This window comes from Prionailurus bengalensis, chromosome E4 (genome assembly GCF_016509475.1).
Source record: "Prionailurus bengalensis isolate Pbe53 chromosome E4, Fcat_Pben_1.1_paternal_pri, whole genome shotgun sequence".
Taxonomy (NCBI): domain Eukaryota; kingdom Metazoa; phylum Chordata; class Mammalia; order Carnivora; family Felidae; genus Prionailurus; species Prionailurus bengalensis.
The window spans coordinates 47807672-47824837 of record NC_057360.1 but is presented as its reverse complement, the minus strand read 5'-3'; the positions used below and the strand labels follow the sequence as shown (position 1 = coordinate 47824837).

At 35.4% G+C, this 17166-nt stretch overlaps 1 protein-coding gene across 2 annotated transcripts in view; it reads right to left on the bottom strand.

The window, feature by feature from the left end:
- UCHL5 (ubiquitin C-terminal hydrolase L5) overlaps positions 1-17166 on the bottom strand; it is a 41918-nt gene that overhangs the window by 3308 nt on the left and 21444 nt on the right. The window contains exons 4-10 of one of the 2 annotated variants that reach the window (XM_043567853.1): positions 15208-15333; positions 15055-15116; positions 14849-14979; positions 13974-14037; positions 8822-8924; positions 7605-7718; positions 4768-4866 (exon numbers count right to left, since the gene is read on the bottom strand). In XM_043567853.1, coding sequence (XP_043423788.1) covers positions 4768-4866; positions 7605-7718; positions 8822-8924; positions 13974-14037; positions 14849-14979; positions 15055-15116; positions 15208-15333 — 699 coding nt within the window. The remainder of the gene's footprint in view (positions 1-4767; positions 4867-7604; positions 7719-8821; positions 8925-13973; positions 14038-14848; positions 14980-15054; positions 15117-15207; positions 15334-17166) is intronic. The other variant, XM_043567854.1, reaches the window with a different exon arrangement.

Here is a 17166-nt window from a genome sequence, read left to right as displayed (position 1 = left end):
GCCCAATAGGTTAAGTGTCCGACTTGGGTTCAGGTCATGATCTCACACAGTTTATGAGTTTGAGCCCCACAACGGGGCTCTGTGCTGACAGCTCAGAGTCTGGAGCCTGCTTCATATTCTGTGTCTCCCTCTCTCTCTACCCCTCCCCTGCTCACACTGTTTCTCTCTCTCTCTCTCTCTCAAAAATAAATAAGCATTTAAAAAAATTATAATGCATTAGGTAGTATAATTATTATACAAATAGTGTATTTTATTATGATAAAATAGAGTGCTATGACTTAGAATATTAAGAGGAAATATGTTGGGGTGCCTGGGTGGCTCAGTCGGTTAAGCCTCCGACTTCAGCTCAGGTCACGATCTCACGGTCCGTGAGTTCGAACCCCGCGTCGGGCTCTGAGCTGATGGCTCAGAGCCTGGAGCCTGCTTCCGATTCTGTGTCTCCCTCTCTCTCTGCCCCTTCCCCGTTCATGCTCTGTCTCTGTCTGTCTCAAAAATAAATAAACGTTAAAAAAAATTTTTTTTTTAATAAATAAATAAAAAATTAAAAAAAAAAAGAGGAAATATGTTATGTGTATCATATAAAATAAAACTGCTGGGGTTCCTGGGTGGCTCTGTCAGTTAAGTGTCCGACTTCAGGTCAGGTCATGATTTCACGGTTTCTGAGTTCAAGCTCCACATCGGGCTCTGTGCTGACAGCTCAGAGCCTGGACCCTGCTTCAGATTCTATGTCTCCCTCTCTCTCTGCTTCTCCCCCACTTGTGCTCTGTCTCTCTCTCTCTCAAAAATAAATAAAATGTAAAATAAAACTGCTTGCATGAACATTTTTAGTTAACAGGCATAACTTGTAATTTGATATGTATACAATTTTTACAACAGAAATTCTGTTTCCAAATAATGAAAATACAATTCAACTTCAGATATAATTTGAAATTAAAATACATATTTTTTCCTTATTGACCCCTGAATATACAGAATGTTTAGTTGGATTAACAAAAATAAATTTACTGGTTTATGACATAAACTTTATAACATAATTAAATGAGCAAAGACATAATGCAGAGAATGTCCATATAATTATTAAAATATATAATTCAGATAAAATTAAGAAGAAGTTAAATAAGTTTTATAACTATGTATTTTTAGGTTACATCCTGAGCAGTGTTTATGTAATGTATATTCAACACCTCAGATAAGAGTAGAAGCCTTATGTAACAAAAGTACTTATAAGCCAAGATCTTAACCTAATTCATTATAGCCATATGCCCTTGGAACAAAGTCTTGATCTTTTCTTTATTATTCTGTAAAACAAAAAGATTTCCAAACCCAAACACTTTCATGCCATCACAGGCTATAAGCAACTGTCTGAGTTACTCTGAGATCTGATCCTGGACAGGTTTGGCATTCAGCATCACTGCCGAGAGTAGTCTCATCTTTCCTGTTTGGTTCCTTCTACCCCTTTTATGCTTTGTTCCTTTATTCTACTTTCCCTTGGCATGGGGGTTTGGGGGGGAGGGGAGGAGCATTTCAACTTACTAATTTCTTAGTTAACTTCAACTTATCCATTTCTGAATTCTACATGTAATTTTTCTTAGAAGTATTACCATTAAGCATTTATCACTATTAAAGCCCTTGTATATAATTATAAAATCTCATCTTTATTCTTTCATTTGTAACATTAGCAGAAAGTGATATTCAATATGATACAATAACTCCTTTTTTCCAAATAAGATGAACAAAATATATTTGTGCTTAAGGAAGCGGACTTATTGGTAGACAATAAGCATTTAATTCTAACTACAGATTTAAAATTTTGTGGATGTGAAACTTCAAGGGGCATAGCTATTTAGGAGCCCCGCTGTGCTCCCCCCTGATCTTCAGCATGAATTTATTCTGGCACCTATCAGAACAATTCTATTCAACACGATACTATAGTTGTTTATTCCTTGCCCCAACTATATCATGAATTGCTTAAGAGGGAAGACATCTCTAGACTTTAAGAGAGGTCCAGGAATAAAGCTGCAACTAGATAAATGATGAATGATTTTAAAATTTCAAAAACTTTTATCAAGTAATGCATCTGAATTCCTTTAGGGGATACTCCTTAAAGGATATATTCCTTTAGGGGAATCCCTTAGGGGATAACAGATATTGCATATGCACAAAGAATAAATGTAACCTCAATATTGCTTATGCAATATTATTAATCAAAAAACAGTTGGAAGAAAGAGGCAAGAGGTAGAAGATCAATAACTACCCCCTCAAAAAAACAGATGCAAACACAAGAACACACTGAGCTGGTGTTCCACCAACACCAGACGCTCATACTGCCACCCTGTGTCCAAACTAACGTCAACTCAGAAATTACAGTTCCAATGGAAAAGCTGAAAAGCTGTTCCAACTACACTTTCAAAAAACTCTGGGGATATACGGTCATTAAAATCAAACAAGAATGGTCGTTTTCCCAATTTGCACCAAAAAGTTTATTCACAGATCAATTTTGAAGCAAAATACATACATATTAAATTTCCCTAATAAACATTTGTCTGGCCTTTAATAACACTTATGTATATTTAGAATCTGATGTAACATGATTTAACATAACAGCCTACATATTAATATTTTAATATTTTTAATAGTGAAATATTTCATAGTGTTGCATGCAAAGAACACACTATGGAGGTACTTCGGAGACTCACAGAATCCTAATTGTTAATCTGAAAATCTAAAAATCAGTTTCCCATCTTACACTTTTATAGCTTTAATACCCTGGGATACATGAATAGAAAACCTATATGGAAAAGAGAAGATTGAGGGCGCCCTAGGTGGTGGCTCAGTCGATTAAGTATCCGACTCTTGGTTTTGGCTCAGATCACAAACTCACGGTTCCTGAGATTGAGCCCCGAAATGGGCTCTGTGCTGACAGTGCAGAGCCTGCTTGGGATTCCCTCTCCCTCTCTCTCTCTCAAAATAAATAAATAAACATTTTTTTTTAATTTTTATTTTTTAACGTTTATTTATTTTTGAGACAGAGAGAGACATAGCATGAACAGAGGAGGGGCAGAGAGAGAGGGAGACACAGAATCCAAAACAGGCTCCAGGCTCTGAGCGGTCAGCACAGAGCCCGACGCGGGGCTTGAACCCATGGACCGTGAGATCATGACCTGAGCCGAAGTCGGACGCTTCACCGACCAAGCCACCCAGGCACCCCAATAAACATTTTTTTAAAAAGGGGAAGACTTAGCAGTTTTCTGCAATAATTTGTGTACTCAGTGCTAAAAGCAGAAGCACATGTTTCAGGATCTGGGTAATAGGTATACACAAAAACCATAACTTTCACTTCGTATCGTTTAAAATTTAAAATTTATGATGATATAAAAAAGCTGGGTTGAAATGTATCTTTGTTTCATACTTCAATTTTTTTTTTTTTAACGTTTATTCATTTTTGAGAGACAGAGAGAGATACAGCATGAGCAGGGAAGGGGCAGAGAGAAGAAGACACAAAATCTGAAACAGGCTCCAGGCTCTGAGCTGTCAGCACAGAGCCTAATGCACGGCTCGAACTCACAAACCGTGAGATCATGACCTGAGCCGAAGTTGGACGCTCAACCAACTTGAGCCACTCAGGCGCCCCTCTTTGCTTCATACTTTAAAATTAATAAGAAACACATACCTACCATGTGCTCTGCTCTTAAGTTAATGATCCAAAATGTTATTTGCCTAGTACTGTCTTCTCAAAGTGTTTCCCAAAACATGGTACACAAACAAGCTGCATTAGAGTCACTTAGGCTGGGGAGGGGCCAGGTAACAAGTATTTTAAAGAGTATCCAGTGATGGTCACTTTTAGAAACACTGATTTACAGTATAAACTTAAAAACAATTTAATTGCATTGCATTTATTCAATAAATACTTAAGTGCCTTGTTCTGAAGATAAAAATCTTAGAAATCAGAATTTTTCACAAACCTTTGTTAGTTTTTCTTCAGCGGAAAGAATACTAGCTTAGGAATGAATACAAAAAACCTATTTCTTAGTCTAGGCTGTGGTTATTTTTTCCCCCTTCAATGTCCATTCTAGTTTTAAATTCTACGATAATTCAAATTTTTCTTAAACTAAAGAACAAAGAATCTATTATCTCAATTATTAACATTAAAAATTTGCTTTCAGAGGCACCTGGGTGGCTCAGTCAGTTAAGCGTCCAACTTCAGCTCAGGTCATGACCTTGCAGTTCATGAGTTCAAGCCCTGAGTCAGGCTCTGCTGACAAGCTCAGAGCCTGGAGCCTGCTTCAGATTCTGTGTCTCCCTCTCTCTCTGTCCCTCGCCTGCTCACACGCTGTCTTTCTCTCTCAAAAATAAATAAACGTTAAAAAAGTTTTTAATAAACAAATTTAATAAACAAAATTTAATAAACAAATTTGTTTTTAATAAGCAAATTTAATAAAATATATATGTATATATATTTTTTAAAATGTTGCTTTCAGCTTAAAGAAAGGAAAATGTTTTAAATTTTATTCTAATATATTAGGTACATTCTGAGTTCGTAACACTAAGGATTCTGGAAGGCTAAACAGTAGGGCAATTCCTTATTTTTATTTTACAATATCTGGTTGAATTAATGCTTATCTGGAATATAAAACAATAGGAGAAAGCCAAAAAAATAAAATAAAAATGCTTCAACAAATTTCACCTCTACTCAAGCCAAAAAAAAAAAAAAAACACAACACTGTTTTGGGGGAATCTAAATCTAATAAGTATTCACCAGTAACTTACCTTTTCTACTAGTGGTATTAACTGCTGGTGTTCTGCTAAAGTCTTTAATAATTCCATAATGAAAGGCAGATAATTATGCTTCCTTCTGATATTTTCGATCTGAAAGTAAAACAAATATCAAAACACACTAACTTTACATTTCTACTAAGTTCCTAATATTGTAATTTTTGCAACCTACTCAATAGAAATGGGGAAAAAATCTTCCATTCTCATGAGAAAAAAATATTAGAAATAATGAGATTATATCCCCACTGAGAATAAAGACTAATACAATAAAAAATACGAGGAGTTTCTTGGGTTATGGTTTCCCACCCTTGGCTTAGCAAATAGCAGAGGCTTTTAAAAGTCTAAAATTATTTATGAAAACTTAACTTACGAAAGCAAACTTAAGAAGGCCCACGTGGTAAATTAACTTGCTATTTGCTACTATAACTATGCAAATAATCAGGAAAGCCTAATGAAAGCAGCTTTATTCTGCGATCAAGAATAATTTTTCTCTGAATTACTTTTAATCAAAATAGGGTGGACTATAGGGAAAGACCTGTACTTCAAAGGAAAACTATAAATTGTCTAGGACACCTCTCCCAAGTTACCCAATTCGAGGTTTTCACTGCCATTAAGCTATTAAATATTCTGTCTAGCAATTTATTTCCCTTCTCCCGTAGAGAAAAGTTTCCATCTTTAGTAAATTCATTTCAATATTCCTTCAGATAAACTTGAGCTTCTTGACTTCTCACTTGAACTAGCTGTGACATCTTACAGGTTCCTCAAATTAAATAATGAATTTAATAAAATCTTAACATATGCTCATTTTATATCAGTAGGAGAATCATTTTACCTTTTGGAACAAAGCATTCTCCAACAGTGTAGCAGGTAGAGATTCTGAAAACCAAGTGTGTGTTTTACTTTAGGCTAATATTAAAACTTGGTTAATTATGGAATAACCCTGCATAAGAATGCATAAGTGGTGGGTAGTTATTTTGTGTACCACATAAAATGGAAGATAAACATTCAAGCTTTTATTCCTTACCTCCCTGTCTCCATGAACTTGGCCCACCTTTTTCCTGCCTGGAATACTCGAGCCAGCCCCTACTTCCAACTAAAGAAATCTTACTAGTTCCAGGTTCACTTATTTTATTTAACGGTTATTTGTAGACTGTTAAATATGATGCAAAGCACTATGCTAACACTGTGATGATCCATTAAAAATTTTAAAAAAGACAATCCTTGCCTTCAAAGTGAGATTCAAATGAAAACCAATGCTTTTCCTACTATGATACACATGAGAAATAATATAACTACCATTTCCAAACTCACACAAAATTCAGAGCTCCCTTCACACTTTTTACTGTCTCTGAAAAAAGCTTATCAGATTGCAAATGAAGGAGAATGACATTATTAAAGATCACATTGCTTTATATTTGCCTTTCAATTACATGTTTACCATAATTAAAATTAAATAAAAAAAATTTTAACACCCTAAAAAATTAAAAAGGAAAATAAAATAAATGAACCCAACTGTGTACCAAATTGGTGATAGAATCACACCAAGAGAAAATTTTCTGAAATAACTTTAAAAACATAGTAGTTTGATTATATATCCAAAATGGGATATATCCTAAGAAAAAACTTTCAGTTGTTATTAATGCTACTTACTACTATTGCTGTTTCTGTACCTTTATATATATACACTTATATATACTTACAAATATATGCACATGTTATATATATATAGCATAAAGCAAATAATTATTTGCTTATACATGAATATACTATATATATACAGCATAAAGCAAATAAGTAATTACGTTAATATTGTTAGGAATCAAGATTTTCAGCTTAAGAGAGAGAAATGTGAGGTGCCTGGGTGGCTCAGTCAGTTGAGCACCCGAGTCTTGATTTCGGCTCAGGTCACGATCTCAGGATTCACGGGATGGAGCCCCACATAGGGCTCTGCGCTGATAGCGCGGAGCCTGCTTGGGATTCTCTCTATGCCCCTCCCTTACTCATGTATGTACTCACATGCTTTCTCTCTCTCTCTCTCTCTCTCTCTCTCTCAAAATAAGCATTTAAAAAAGAGAGAGGGAGAAGATGCAAATAGTTAATTTCAAGTATAAAGCCATTTAATTCTTTCTTTTTTTTTAAGTAGGCTCCATATGCAACACGGGTCTTGAACTCATGACCCTGAGATCAAGAGTCCCATGCTCTACCAGCTGGGCAAACCAGGCACCCCAAGTCCTTTAATTCTAAATTTGAATACTGAATTCACATTATATTTTCTCTTCAAACTAAAACAAGCAGCAAACAAAAATGTATTTCTTAGCTCTGAAAAGGCCTAGACATAATGACCAATTGGTATCACTGTGTACCCAAAGAGTGGTTTCTAAATACCATTTCCCAACAATAGGACACAGAGTTTCTTGAAAAAATGGCTAATCCAAGTTTGAAGCAGGAGATCTACAAGGTGATTCTGAAACATCTAGTCATGCTAGAAAGCAAGGAAACTATCAGAGATAAAGAGAATCCCATCAAAAGAACTTAGGAGACAGCTTGAAGTTGATCCTAATGGCCAAAGATGAAATAATCTGATCATCCATAACTGCAGTGAACTGAAGCATCAAATCAGTTAAAAAATCTGTTCATAACAACACTTCAAAAAAAAATTAAAAAGAAAGAAATCTCACGAGTTACCCTTTGTGGGGTGCCACGGAATCAACTCATTATTCTGAAAACTAGTAATTGATGGGGGAAAACAATCAAGTATTCAATATACTTTCATGTTAAAATATACTACTCTATATTAAAACAATAAAGGAACAAATAAAAGGAAAACATACCTTATATCTTTTTAGTTTCTGTACTTCTTCTTCAATAAGCATCTGATTTTTGGCAACCTCTGACTGAATAGCACTTAACATATTATTACCCTGATCTGTATCCATGGGTTCCTCCTTAGGGTAAAGAAAAAGAAACACCATACCCTAATGATTGAGGCTTGAGTCCAAAATATTTTAAAATTATATACATAGTACAATTATTTCCAAATTTTACTCTTAATATTAGTGACAGAATTCCAGCCTACTAACTGCAATATTAAAGGACAAAAGCCCTAAGTAGTACCATCCATATTTCTATGTTCTACAATAACACATATGCATTTTTAACTAAAAACAATCTATACTGCAATATGCTGTGTTGCTATAATCTTTTGTTCACCTATAAAATAAATATGCTTAAATATGTTCTTAAGAATATGGGATCAAAGAATGTAAAAAAGGTACTATTACTAATTATCTTCTCCAATCATATTTACTACAGAAAGATAATCAATCATATAGGCTAGTAAAGATTACATGTATCTAAATGTACCCAATTAATTCTTTGAGAAATATATTCTAACTTGCTTAATTATATAATGAAATTAGTTAATTGCTAATACTTATATCCATTTAATATTTGTTTTAAGTGGCTTACATATATCATCTCATTTAATCCTCACAACAGCCTTATAAGGTAAATACTATTTTCATTTGACCTTAAGAAACTGAAGCACAAAGAAATATTCCAATTCATGCATCCATTAAGTGACAAAGCCAGGAGCTGAATCTAGGCAACCTGACTCCAGAGTGTATTCTCTTAATCACCACTCAGGACACTTGATTAAATCAGGAAGGAAGGAATGAGGAAAGAGAAGGAGGTAGGGAGGGAGGGAAAGAGAGAGAGAGAGAGAACAAAGGAAGTAGAGCAAGAAAGAGAGATAAAGAATACTTTCCCTAAAATAACTAAACTAGAACTTTGCACTTAAAAACATGGCCAAAAGGGGTGCCTGGGTGGCTCAGTTGGTTAAGCCTCCAACTTCGGCTTAGGTCATGATCTCATGGTTCGTGGGTTCAAGCCCCGCATCAGCCTCTGTGCTGACAGCTCAGAGCCTGGAGTCTGCTTCAGATTCTGTCTCCCCCTCACTCTGCCCCTCCCCCACTCATGCTCTGTCTCTCCCTCAAAAATAAATAAATGCTTAACAACAACAAAAAAAATTTAAAACATGGCCACAAACCTCAGCAAGTTGTCTTTGTAACTCTGCTATCTTCTGTTCATATATCATTTTTCTGTCAGACACAATGGCCATTAAGTTAAATCGAATTTCACCTTCACTGTACCTACAAAAAAGTTAAAGTTTATAATGTAATAAAGAATTGTAACACTATTACAATTAAAATAATCTATTGTGATTACCCTATGGTTCTCTAGGATAAACACAAATCTATCAACGGCTAACAATGAAAATAGACATTTAAAAAAGGCTTTCATATATGAAAGGGTACAACTGCAGTAAAAAACAACAACAACAACAAACACCTGGCTAAATTTAATCACAAACTTTTAAATGTTCTGACCTCAGAAAAAAATAACTAAACTAAGACCTCACATTTGTTAGATTAATTATACTGGCATTTTTATGGTAATTAACCACATTCCTAACTTACACTTTTTTCTAAGTCATTATATAGTTGCTATTTTTAATTAATATATTTTTAAATTTCACTTTATACTTTATATTTCATTATAAATAAGTTGTGAAATATTTATGTATTTTATTAATGTGATTATATCCTGTTGTAAAACTTCCGAATGCTATTTTCGCTACTCTGATACCAGAGTATCACAATGATATAAGCTTGTTTATGATAGGGATTGACAGTAGAAAAATTACTGCCAATATTACATGAATGGTGCTTATTCAAGATGTATATAGAAAATGTAAGCCTGTCTTTGCATTATTCACCTCTAACATTTTCTCATACAAAATTCTATCCACTGGAAAGCACATGGCACAATATAACCTATAGTGCTTTGAACTACGTACAAATGTTGTTTATAAAACTGCTATGGAACTTCCATTTCCCTATTCCTCCCACTAAGAAAATAACAAACCAAAATACTAGACATAATATATACATGTATATATGTATACATATACACACATATATATACATACATATACATACATATGTATATATATATATAATTTTTTTTTTTTTTTAAGGCAAGGAAAAATGAAAATTCTGAAAGGTGGAGAGAAGGCAGGCAAGCTAGGGAACCAGGACCCAAAAATGACACAGTGGTACACTCCTTGAGTTATCTCATTTGCCTTCGTATATCCTAGACTTGGAGAAGAAGCCAGCAACCAAGAAATGCCAACAGGCACAGACCAAAAAGAAGTACCAAAAAAAGTCTGCTCTTTCTTATCCAAATCGGAAAGGGGCAATTCATGAGACAGAAAACCTTTAGACAATAACCACTCTACCAGAGCTAAACACAGTGGAAAAACTGTGGCCCCAACCCTATCAACAGCAAAGGCTGAGCAGGGAGATAGGACTTTCATCCCTGTGGGTGTAATGACACCTATGTGCAGTGTCCAGAGGAGACCAAATGGGAAGCCAAGTGGGAAGTCACTACCATACCATGGTGAAGAAGCCTCCCCCACTTTAGCAACAGTGAAGCCACATAGCAAGCAGTAACAAGGCAAACCCAGCCAGGGTGGTATCAGCAGATACTCTTTTAGGGGCCAGAACTCCCATCCCTGCCTAGCATAACAAGGAAACCCTCCCACCTTAGGTATCAATGGAGGGACAGTGAGGAACCTGAATTTCTACTCCCACCTGCAGTAATGAGGTAGCATCCCTGACATACCCTGCCAGAGCAGTGCCCATATAAACCAGCTTAACAAGAAGTTTTATTATACAGAGTCCAGACACTTATTATATAAAACCCCAAATGTCCAGGTTTCAATCTGTAATCACTTGTCATATTAAAAATGATGAAAATCTCAACTTGACTGAAAACACTAATCAAAAATAAAAAAGCAAGACTGGCTATATTACTATGAGATAAAGTAAATTTCAAAACAAAGAAAATTACTAAAAAGGGACATTATGTAATGATAAAAAGATCAATCCACCAAGAAGAAATGGCAACAAATGTTTATAACTCCAAACAACAGACCTGCAAAATATGTAAAGGAAAGCTGATAAACTGATAAAGCTGATAAAATCCTTGGGGCACCTGGATGGCTCAGTCAGTTAAGATCTGACTCTTGATTTTGGCTCAGGTCATGATCTCACGGCTGTGAGATCGAGCCCCATGTCAGTCTCTGCACTGAGCATCGAATTTCCTCTCTCTCTCTGTCCCTCCCCAGCTTGTGTATATGTGCACGCTCTCTCTCTCTCTTTCTCTCAAAAAAAATAAACATTTAAAAAAAATTTTTTAAAAGTAGACAAATCCATAACTGCCCTTATTTGCATATGGCATGATTATCTGTGTAGAAAATGCCAAGGAACTCATAAAAAAACCTTCTAAAGCTGGTGGGTAAGATCAACAAGGTCAAAGGATACAAGAAAAAGAAAGAAAATAATCAACTGTGTTTCTACATATTAACAATGATCAAAGAAATCCTATTATTTGTAATCACTCAAAAGACTAAGAAATGCTTGGCTGTAAATCTGACAAAACATGTACAGGATTTGTATGCTGAAAACTACAAAATGCTGATCAAATAAATTAGAGAAGATCAAAGTTAATAGAGAGACATACCATGTTCATAGACTGGAAGACTCATCATAGAAAAGATGTCAATTCTCCCCAAATGGATATAAATGTTTGACACAATTCGTAACCAAATCCCAGCAAGAATTTTTATGGATATGAACAAGATTATACTAAAATTTATATGAGAAGACAGAGGAACTATAATAGCTGAAACAATTTTGAAGAAAAAGAATAAAGTTGTAGGTGTCAGTTTATCTGATTTTGAGACTTATAGCTAGAGTAATCAACACTGTGTAGTACAGGGGCATGTAGGTGGCTTAGTCAGTTAAGCATCCAACTCTTAATTCTGGCTCAGGTCATGATCTCACAGTTCATGGGATCAAGCCCCATGTTGGGCTCTGTGCTGTCAGACAGGCTCTGCACAGAGCCTGCCTGGATTCTCTCTCTACCCCCCCCCCACTCTGCCCCCCCCCACTTATGCTTGCACTCCCTCTGCCTCTCTCAAAATAAACATTCAAAAAAATTAAAAATAAAGGTGAAAAAAGACTGTGTAGTACTGGCAAAGAGCAGACAAATAGGTCAACAAAACAGAGTAGTGAACCCAGAAATACCCAACACAAATATACTCAAACTGGTTTTTTACAATTCTACCCAAATTTCTACAGGAAGGATAGCCTTTTCAACAAATGGTGCTAGAGCAACTGGACATGCACAGGCAACAAAATGAACTTAGACTTACTTTACAACATATACAAAACTTAACTCAAAGTAGATCACAGACTTAAATGTAAACTGTTAAAATATAAACTTTTTAGAAAAAAAGACCAAGAGAAAATCTTTAGGATCTATGGCTAGACAAAGAATTCTTAGACTTGACAACAAAAATACAATTCATAGTAGAAAAGATTCATAAATTAGACTTCACTGAGATTAAGAGCTTTTGCTCTGTGACAGACTGTGTGGGAGAATTAGGGGACAGGTTACATACTAGGAGAGAATATTTGCAGGCAATGTGTCTGATGAAGGACTAGTACTATCCAGAATATGTAAAGAACCTCAAGGCTCAACAGCCAAAAAAAAAAAAAAAACCCACACACACACAATCCAATTACAAAATAGGCAAAAGTCATGGAAAGATTTTCAACATCATTAGTCACTAGAGAAATGCAGATCAAAGCCACAATGAAACATCACTATCCACCTACTAGAATAGCTAAAATAAAAAGTTTTGACAAAACCAAATGCTAGTAAAGATGCGGAGAAACTGGATCACTCATACATTGCTGGTGGGAATGTAAAATGGTACAGCCACTCTGGGAAAGAGTTTGGCAGTTTCTTAAAAAATTAAACATGCGGGGCGCCTGGGTGGCTTGGTCAGTTGGGCGTCCGACTTCGGCTCAGGTCATGATCTCACGGTCGGTGAGTTCGAGCCCCGCGTCGGGCTCTGTGCTGACAGCTCAGAGCCTGGAGCCTGTTTCAGATTCTGTGTCTCCCTCTCTCTCTGCCCCCCCCCCCCCACCGTTCATGCTCTGTCTCAAAAATAAATGTTAAAAAAAAAAAAATTAAACATGCATTTACAACTCAGCAATGACACTCTTGGGCATTTATCCCACAGAAATGAACTTATGTTCACACAAAAATCTGTACAAAGGTTTATTGCAGCTTTATTCATAATAGCCAAAAACTGAAAGCAATCCACATGTCCTTCAATGCGTAAATGGACAAAAAAAAAAAAAAGGTATATCCATACCATAGCTATTACCCATCAAGAGAAAAGACTGAACTACTTTTAACAACCTGGATAGGGACGCCTGGGTGGCGCAGTCGGTTAAGCGTCCGACTTCAGCCAGGTCACGATCTCGCGGTCCGGGAGTTCAAGCCCCGCGTCAGGCTCTGGGCTGATGGCTCAGAGCCTGGAGCCTGTTTCCGATTCTGTGTCTCCCTCTCTCTCTGCCCCTCCCCCGTTCATGCTCTGTCTCTCTCTGTCCCAAAAATAAATAAACGTTGAAAAAAAAAAAAATTAAAAAAAACAAAAAAACAAAAAAAAAACAACCTGGATAAATCTCCAGAAAATTGTGCTGAGTGAAAGAAGCCAGTCCAAAAAGTTTATATATCGTATGATTCCAATTATACAACATTCTTTAACGGACAAAAAATTATAAAACTAGGGATTAAGGAGGCAGGAGGAGTGGCAGCAGGGGGAAGCATCAGTGGCTCTAAAAGAGGAAATCCTTGTGGTAATTAAATCATTCTACACCTCGACTATATCAATGTCAATATTCTGGCTGTTGACACTGTACTACAGTTTTGCCAGATGTTACCACTGCGGATTAAGGGTGCATGGGATCTCTCTGTATTATAGTTATAACTGAATATGAATACACAATTATCTCAAAATAAAAGTTTTAATTTAATAAAAAAAAATAGATGCCTAAAAACAAAACTCTACAAAACTATACAAAATATCTAAATGGAGATCTGCATGTCTAACTTTTATAAAGATGACATATTACTATGTAGAATTTAGAGATTTCTTCCTGAACACATTAATCCAATCCAAAGTAGATGTTCAACAAGCATTGCTAAAATAATAATAAAAGTTGAAAAAAACAAGTTTAAATCCCAGAATACTATGCTAGTAAGATTAGCTGAGCATTTACTTTTGTATCCTTTTTTCTATGACCGGCCTCACTGCGCTGATCCAGTCATCTTGATTGCATGCACCTAGAAAAAAATTTGAAAGCAATTAAATCAAATAAAATCAATATTAAAATTATTTCAAAAGTTAGTCTAAAAGATCTTTTTATAAAAATTTTGGCAAATTCAGGATGGCAAAAATCCTTTTAGGATTAACTATCCTTATAAAACTTAACTATGTTAAGCTTCAATTCTTATTTTCTTAGTAATGGTAAGGGTAAAAAGCATTAATACAATTTGCATTACCACATTATTGTGTCACTTAGTAAGTGCTGAACAACTGTTCAAAAAAGTCACGAATCAGGAAGTTATCCTATTAAAATTCACAACTTTGTGAAATAAGAATAACTACCTCCATTTTAGTGATAAAACTGAGAGCAAAGAAAAATCATCATCGTACTAGTAGCAAAATAATCCTGACTCCCAACCATAATAACTATAAATTAAAAACTGAAATTCACACATAATGCAAAACCAATTTTATCCAGTTGTTTTAATCCTCTTTTTCATCTTAAGTTTTAGCATAGCAACCAGTTTTATAGCAAAACTGACTGTTCTGTTTGATCTTTTACTTCCTTTATATTTGATAGGCTCTAAGGAATACAGAATGGGTGACCAGATAGAAGCCAACAGAGAAAATGTAGAGATCAGCAACATGTCCTTCCTGTGTTATTTAACTTCATAAAGTAATGAAAAACTTAAGACTTTGACGACATTATACTACCTCACAGTTACCTTCCCCTTCAAAATCTAAGCAGTACTGTGGCTAAAATGAAGGAGAATACCCAATCTTTTTTCCTTGTCAAAAGTGAAATACCAGGAACAGGAACCAGAGTACCTAAATCAATCGGTCCTTCTCTTAATCCATCTAATTCATACAATCTTCCGTTTACAGGAACATAACTGACAAAATGAAAAGCATCTTCTTCTTTTGCGGACGTCTTTGCATCAAATTCAAACATTTGCTGTCTACAGTGAAGAAAAAAATAGTGAGACACAGACAAGCATGAAAGAAAGTGTTTATTTAACAAAAAGTCTCTTTACCTGGCAAAACTGTTGTGTACTTGTCGAATCACATCTGAATTGCTCAGTGCCAAACCTTTCATCTAAAATAATTTTTAAAGTAGCCTATTAAAAAAAGAATTATCACAAACTATCAAAAATGGAGCATTTTAGGAATAATATGATTATACTCACAGCTGCATCAAAACTTTGTGAAAATTCTTTAAACTCTGACAATGTCTCTCCTAAATGGACATCTTGATGGGTACAGTTCAGTAACACACTGACTATAGCTTGGGTAGCACAAGCATTGTTAATAACCTATAAAATATAAAAGCAAAATATTATAAATTTATGGTTTAAAAAGCAGCTTTTAAATGATGACAATGCCCTCCAAAATATGAATAAAGCTAATAGTTTTCAAAATTTATTTCATATAGTCTTAACATAAGCATAATAAACATGTCTAATTCGGGCACCTGGGTGGCTCAGTCAGTTGAGCATCCAACTGTGGCTCAGATCGTGATCTCACAGTTTTTGAGTTAGAGCCCCACGTCAGGCTCTGTGCTGACAGCTCAGAGCCTGGAGCCTGCTTCGGATTCTGTGTCTCCCTCTCTCTCTGCCCCTCCCCTGCCTGTGCTTGCTCTCTCTCTCTCTTTCTCTCTTTCAAAAATAAATAAACATTTAAAAAAAATTTTTTAAATAAACATGTTTAATTCCATTCTAATATATTTTTTAGGAATTTACTGCAATTCTGCAGTTGAGAATTCTAGGAAACCAAATAAACTCAGAACATCAAGAAACCAATCCAGTTAGGGTAGCAAGGCCACTCTTTCCTGATCTAAACACAGCTGATGAAACCAACAGAACTTGTCTTCCCTCCTATTTACGTCTTCCTACATTCATTTCTACCTATCCAAATTTAACCCATATTTCAGAACCCAGCACAAGCTCCAACTTAATGTGGCTTTTAGAGAAATTATCCAACAACTGCTATTTCTACCCTTCTTTGATTTCCTAAAAAGGATATACATTGTCCACGCATTTTTTCATCTCAGTCATATATAGTCTTTACAGTGCTGTCATTTAGCTGTTAACTATTTAAAAAAATGAGTGGACCTTACATTCTAATCGGAGTGAAAAAACATTCAGATAGCTCCTTACTATGTGCCAGGTACTTTTTAGGCACTTCATATGTATTAATTCTTTTAATTCTCTCAACAACCTATGAAGAAGGAGTAATATTATTCTCATTTTACATTTGTGGAAGCTAAGGTACAAAGAAATTAAGTAACTTGCCCAAAGGGTACAGAGCTAAGCAAGAGGCAGAGTCTGGTTCTAGAATCTGTACACTTAGCCACCATGTTAGGCTGGCTCTGTACATACATGTGGTCTCTCTAACCAGATTATAACCCACTATGGACAAGGGCTTCTTCCATATTCCCTCTAGCCCCTCCAGTGTTGAGATTATAGAGCTGGAAAGAACCTTAGACGATTACTGTGAATACCACAGCAACATTAACTGTAAAGTTGAAGTAAATTTGGTAAATTATTTTTAAAAATACAACTTAGTCCTATTTCTATACCTTATTACTATGTTATCATTAAATACTATTTCTTTTTTTTAATGTTTATTTTGAGACAGAGTGCGTGCATGCTCAAGCAAGCGCAAACGGGATGGGGAGGCAGAGAGCGAGAGAGAGAATCCAAGTAAGCCCCACACTCTTTGCGGAGCCTGATTTGGGGCTCAATCTCATGACAGTGAGATCATGACCTAAGCCAAAATCAATAGTTGGACGCTTAACTGACTGAGCCACCCAGGTGCCCCTATGATTAAATGCTATTTTGGAATGAGTGTTTCCAAAAGGCTAATTCACTTATGATTTTACAATTTAGTAAACTATTTACATCCTGCTTGATTTCAGAAGAAAAACTTTCAATTATCTTCTCTTTTAAATTCTTATACTCTTCTACTTTTCATGTTGCCAGAGGCTTTTGAGGTCTTGTGAAATCCACCAATTCTTCAATTTTTTCCTCCTGTATGTTTGAAAAACTCCTTAGTAAGACTGCTTTCTCCACTAGGGAACATTCTCTTACACCCAATTCTCAAACAAATATAATGATACAACCATGCTTCTGTTATTCCTCTCTAAT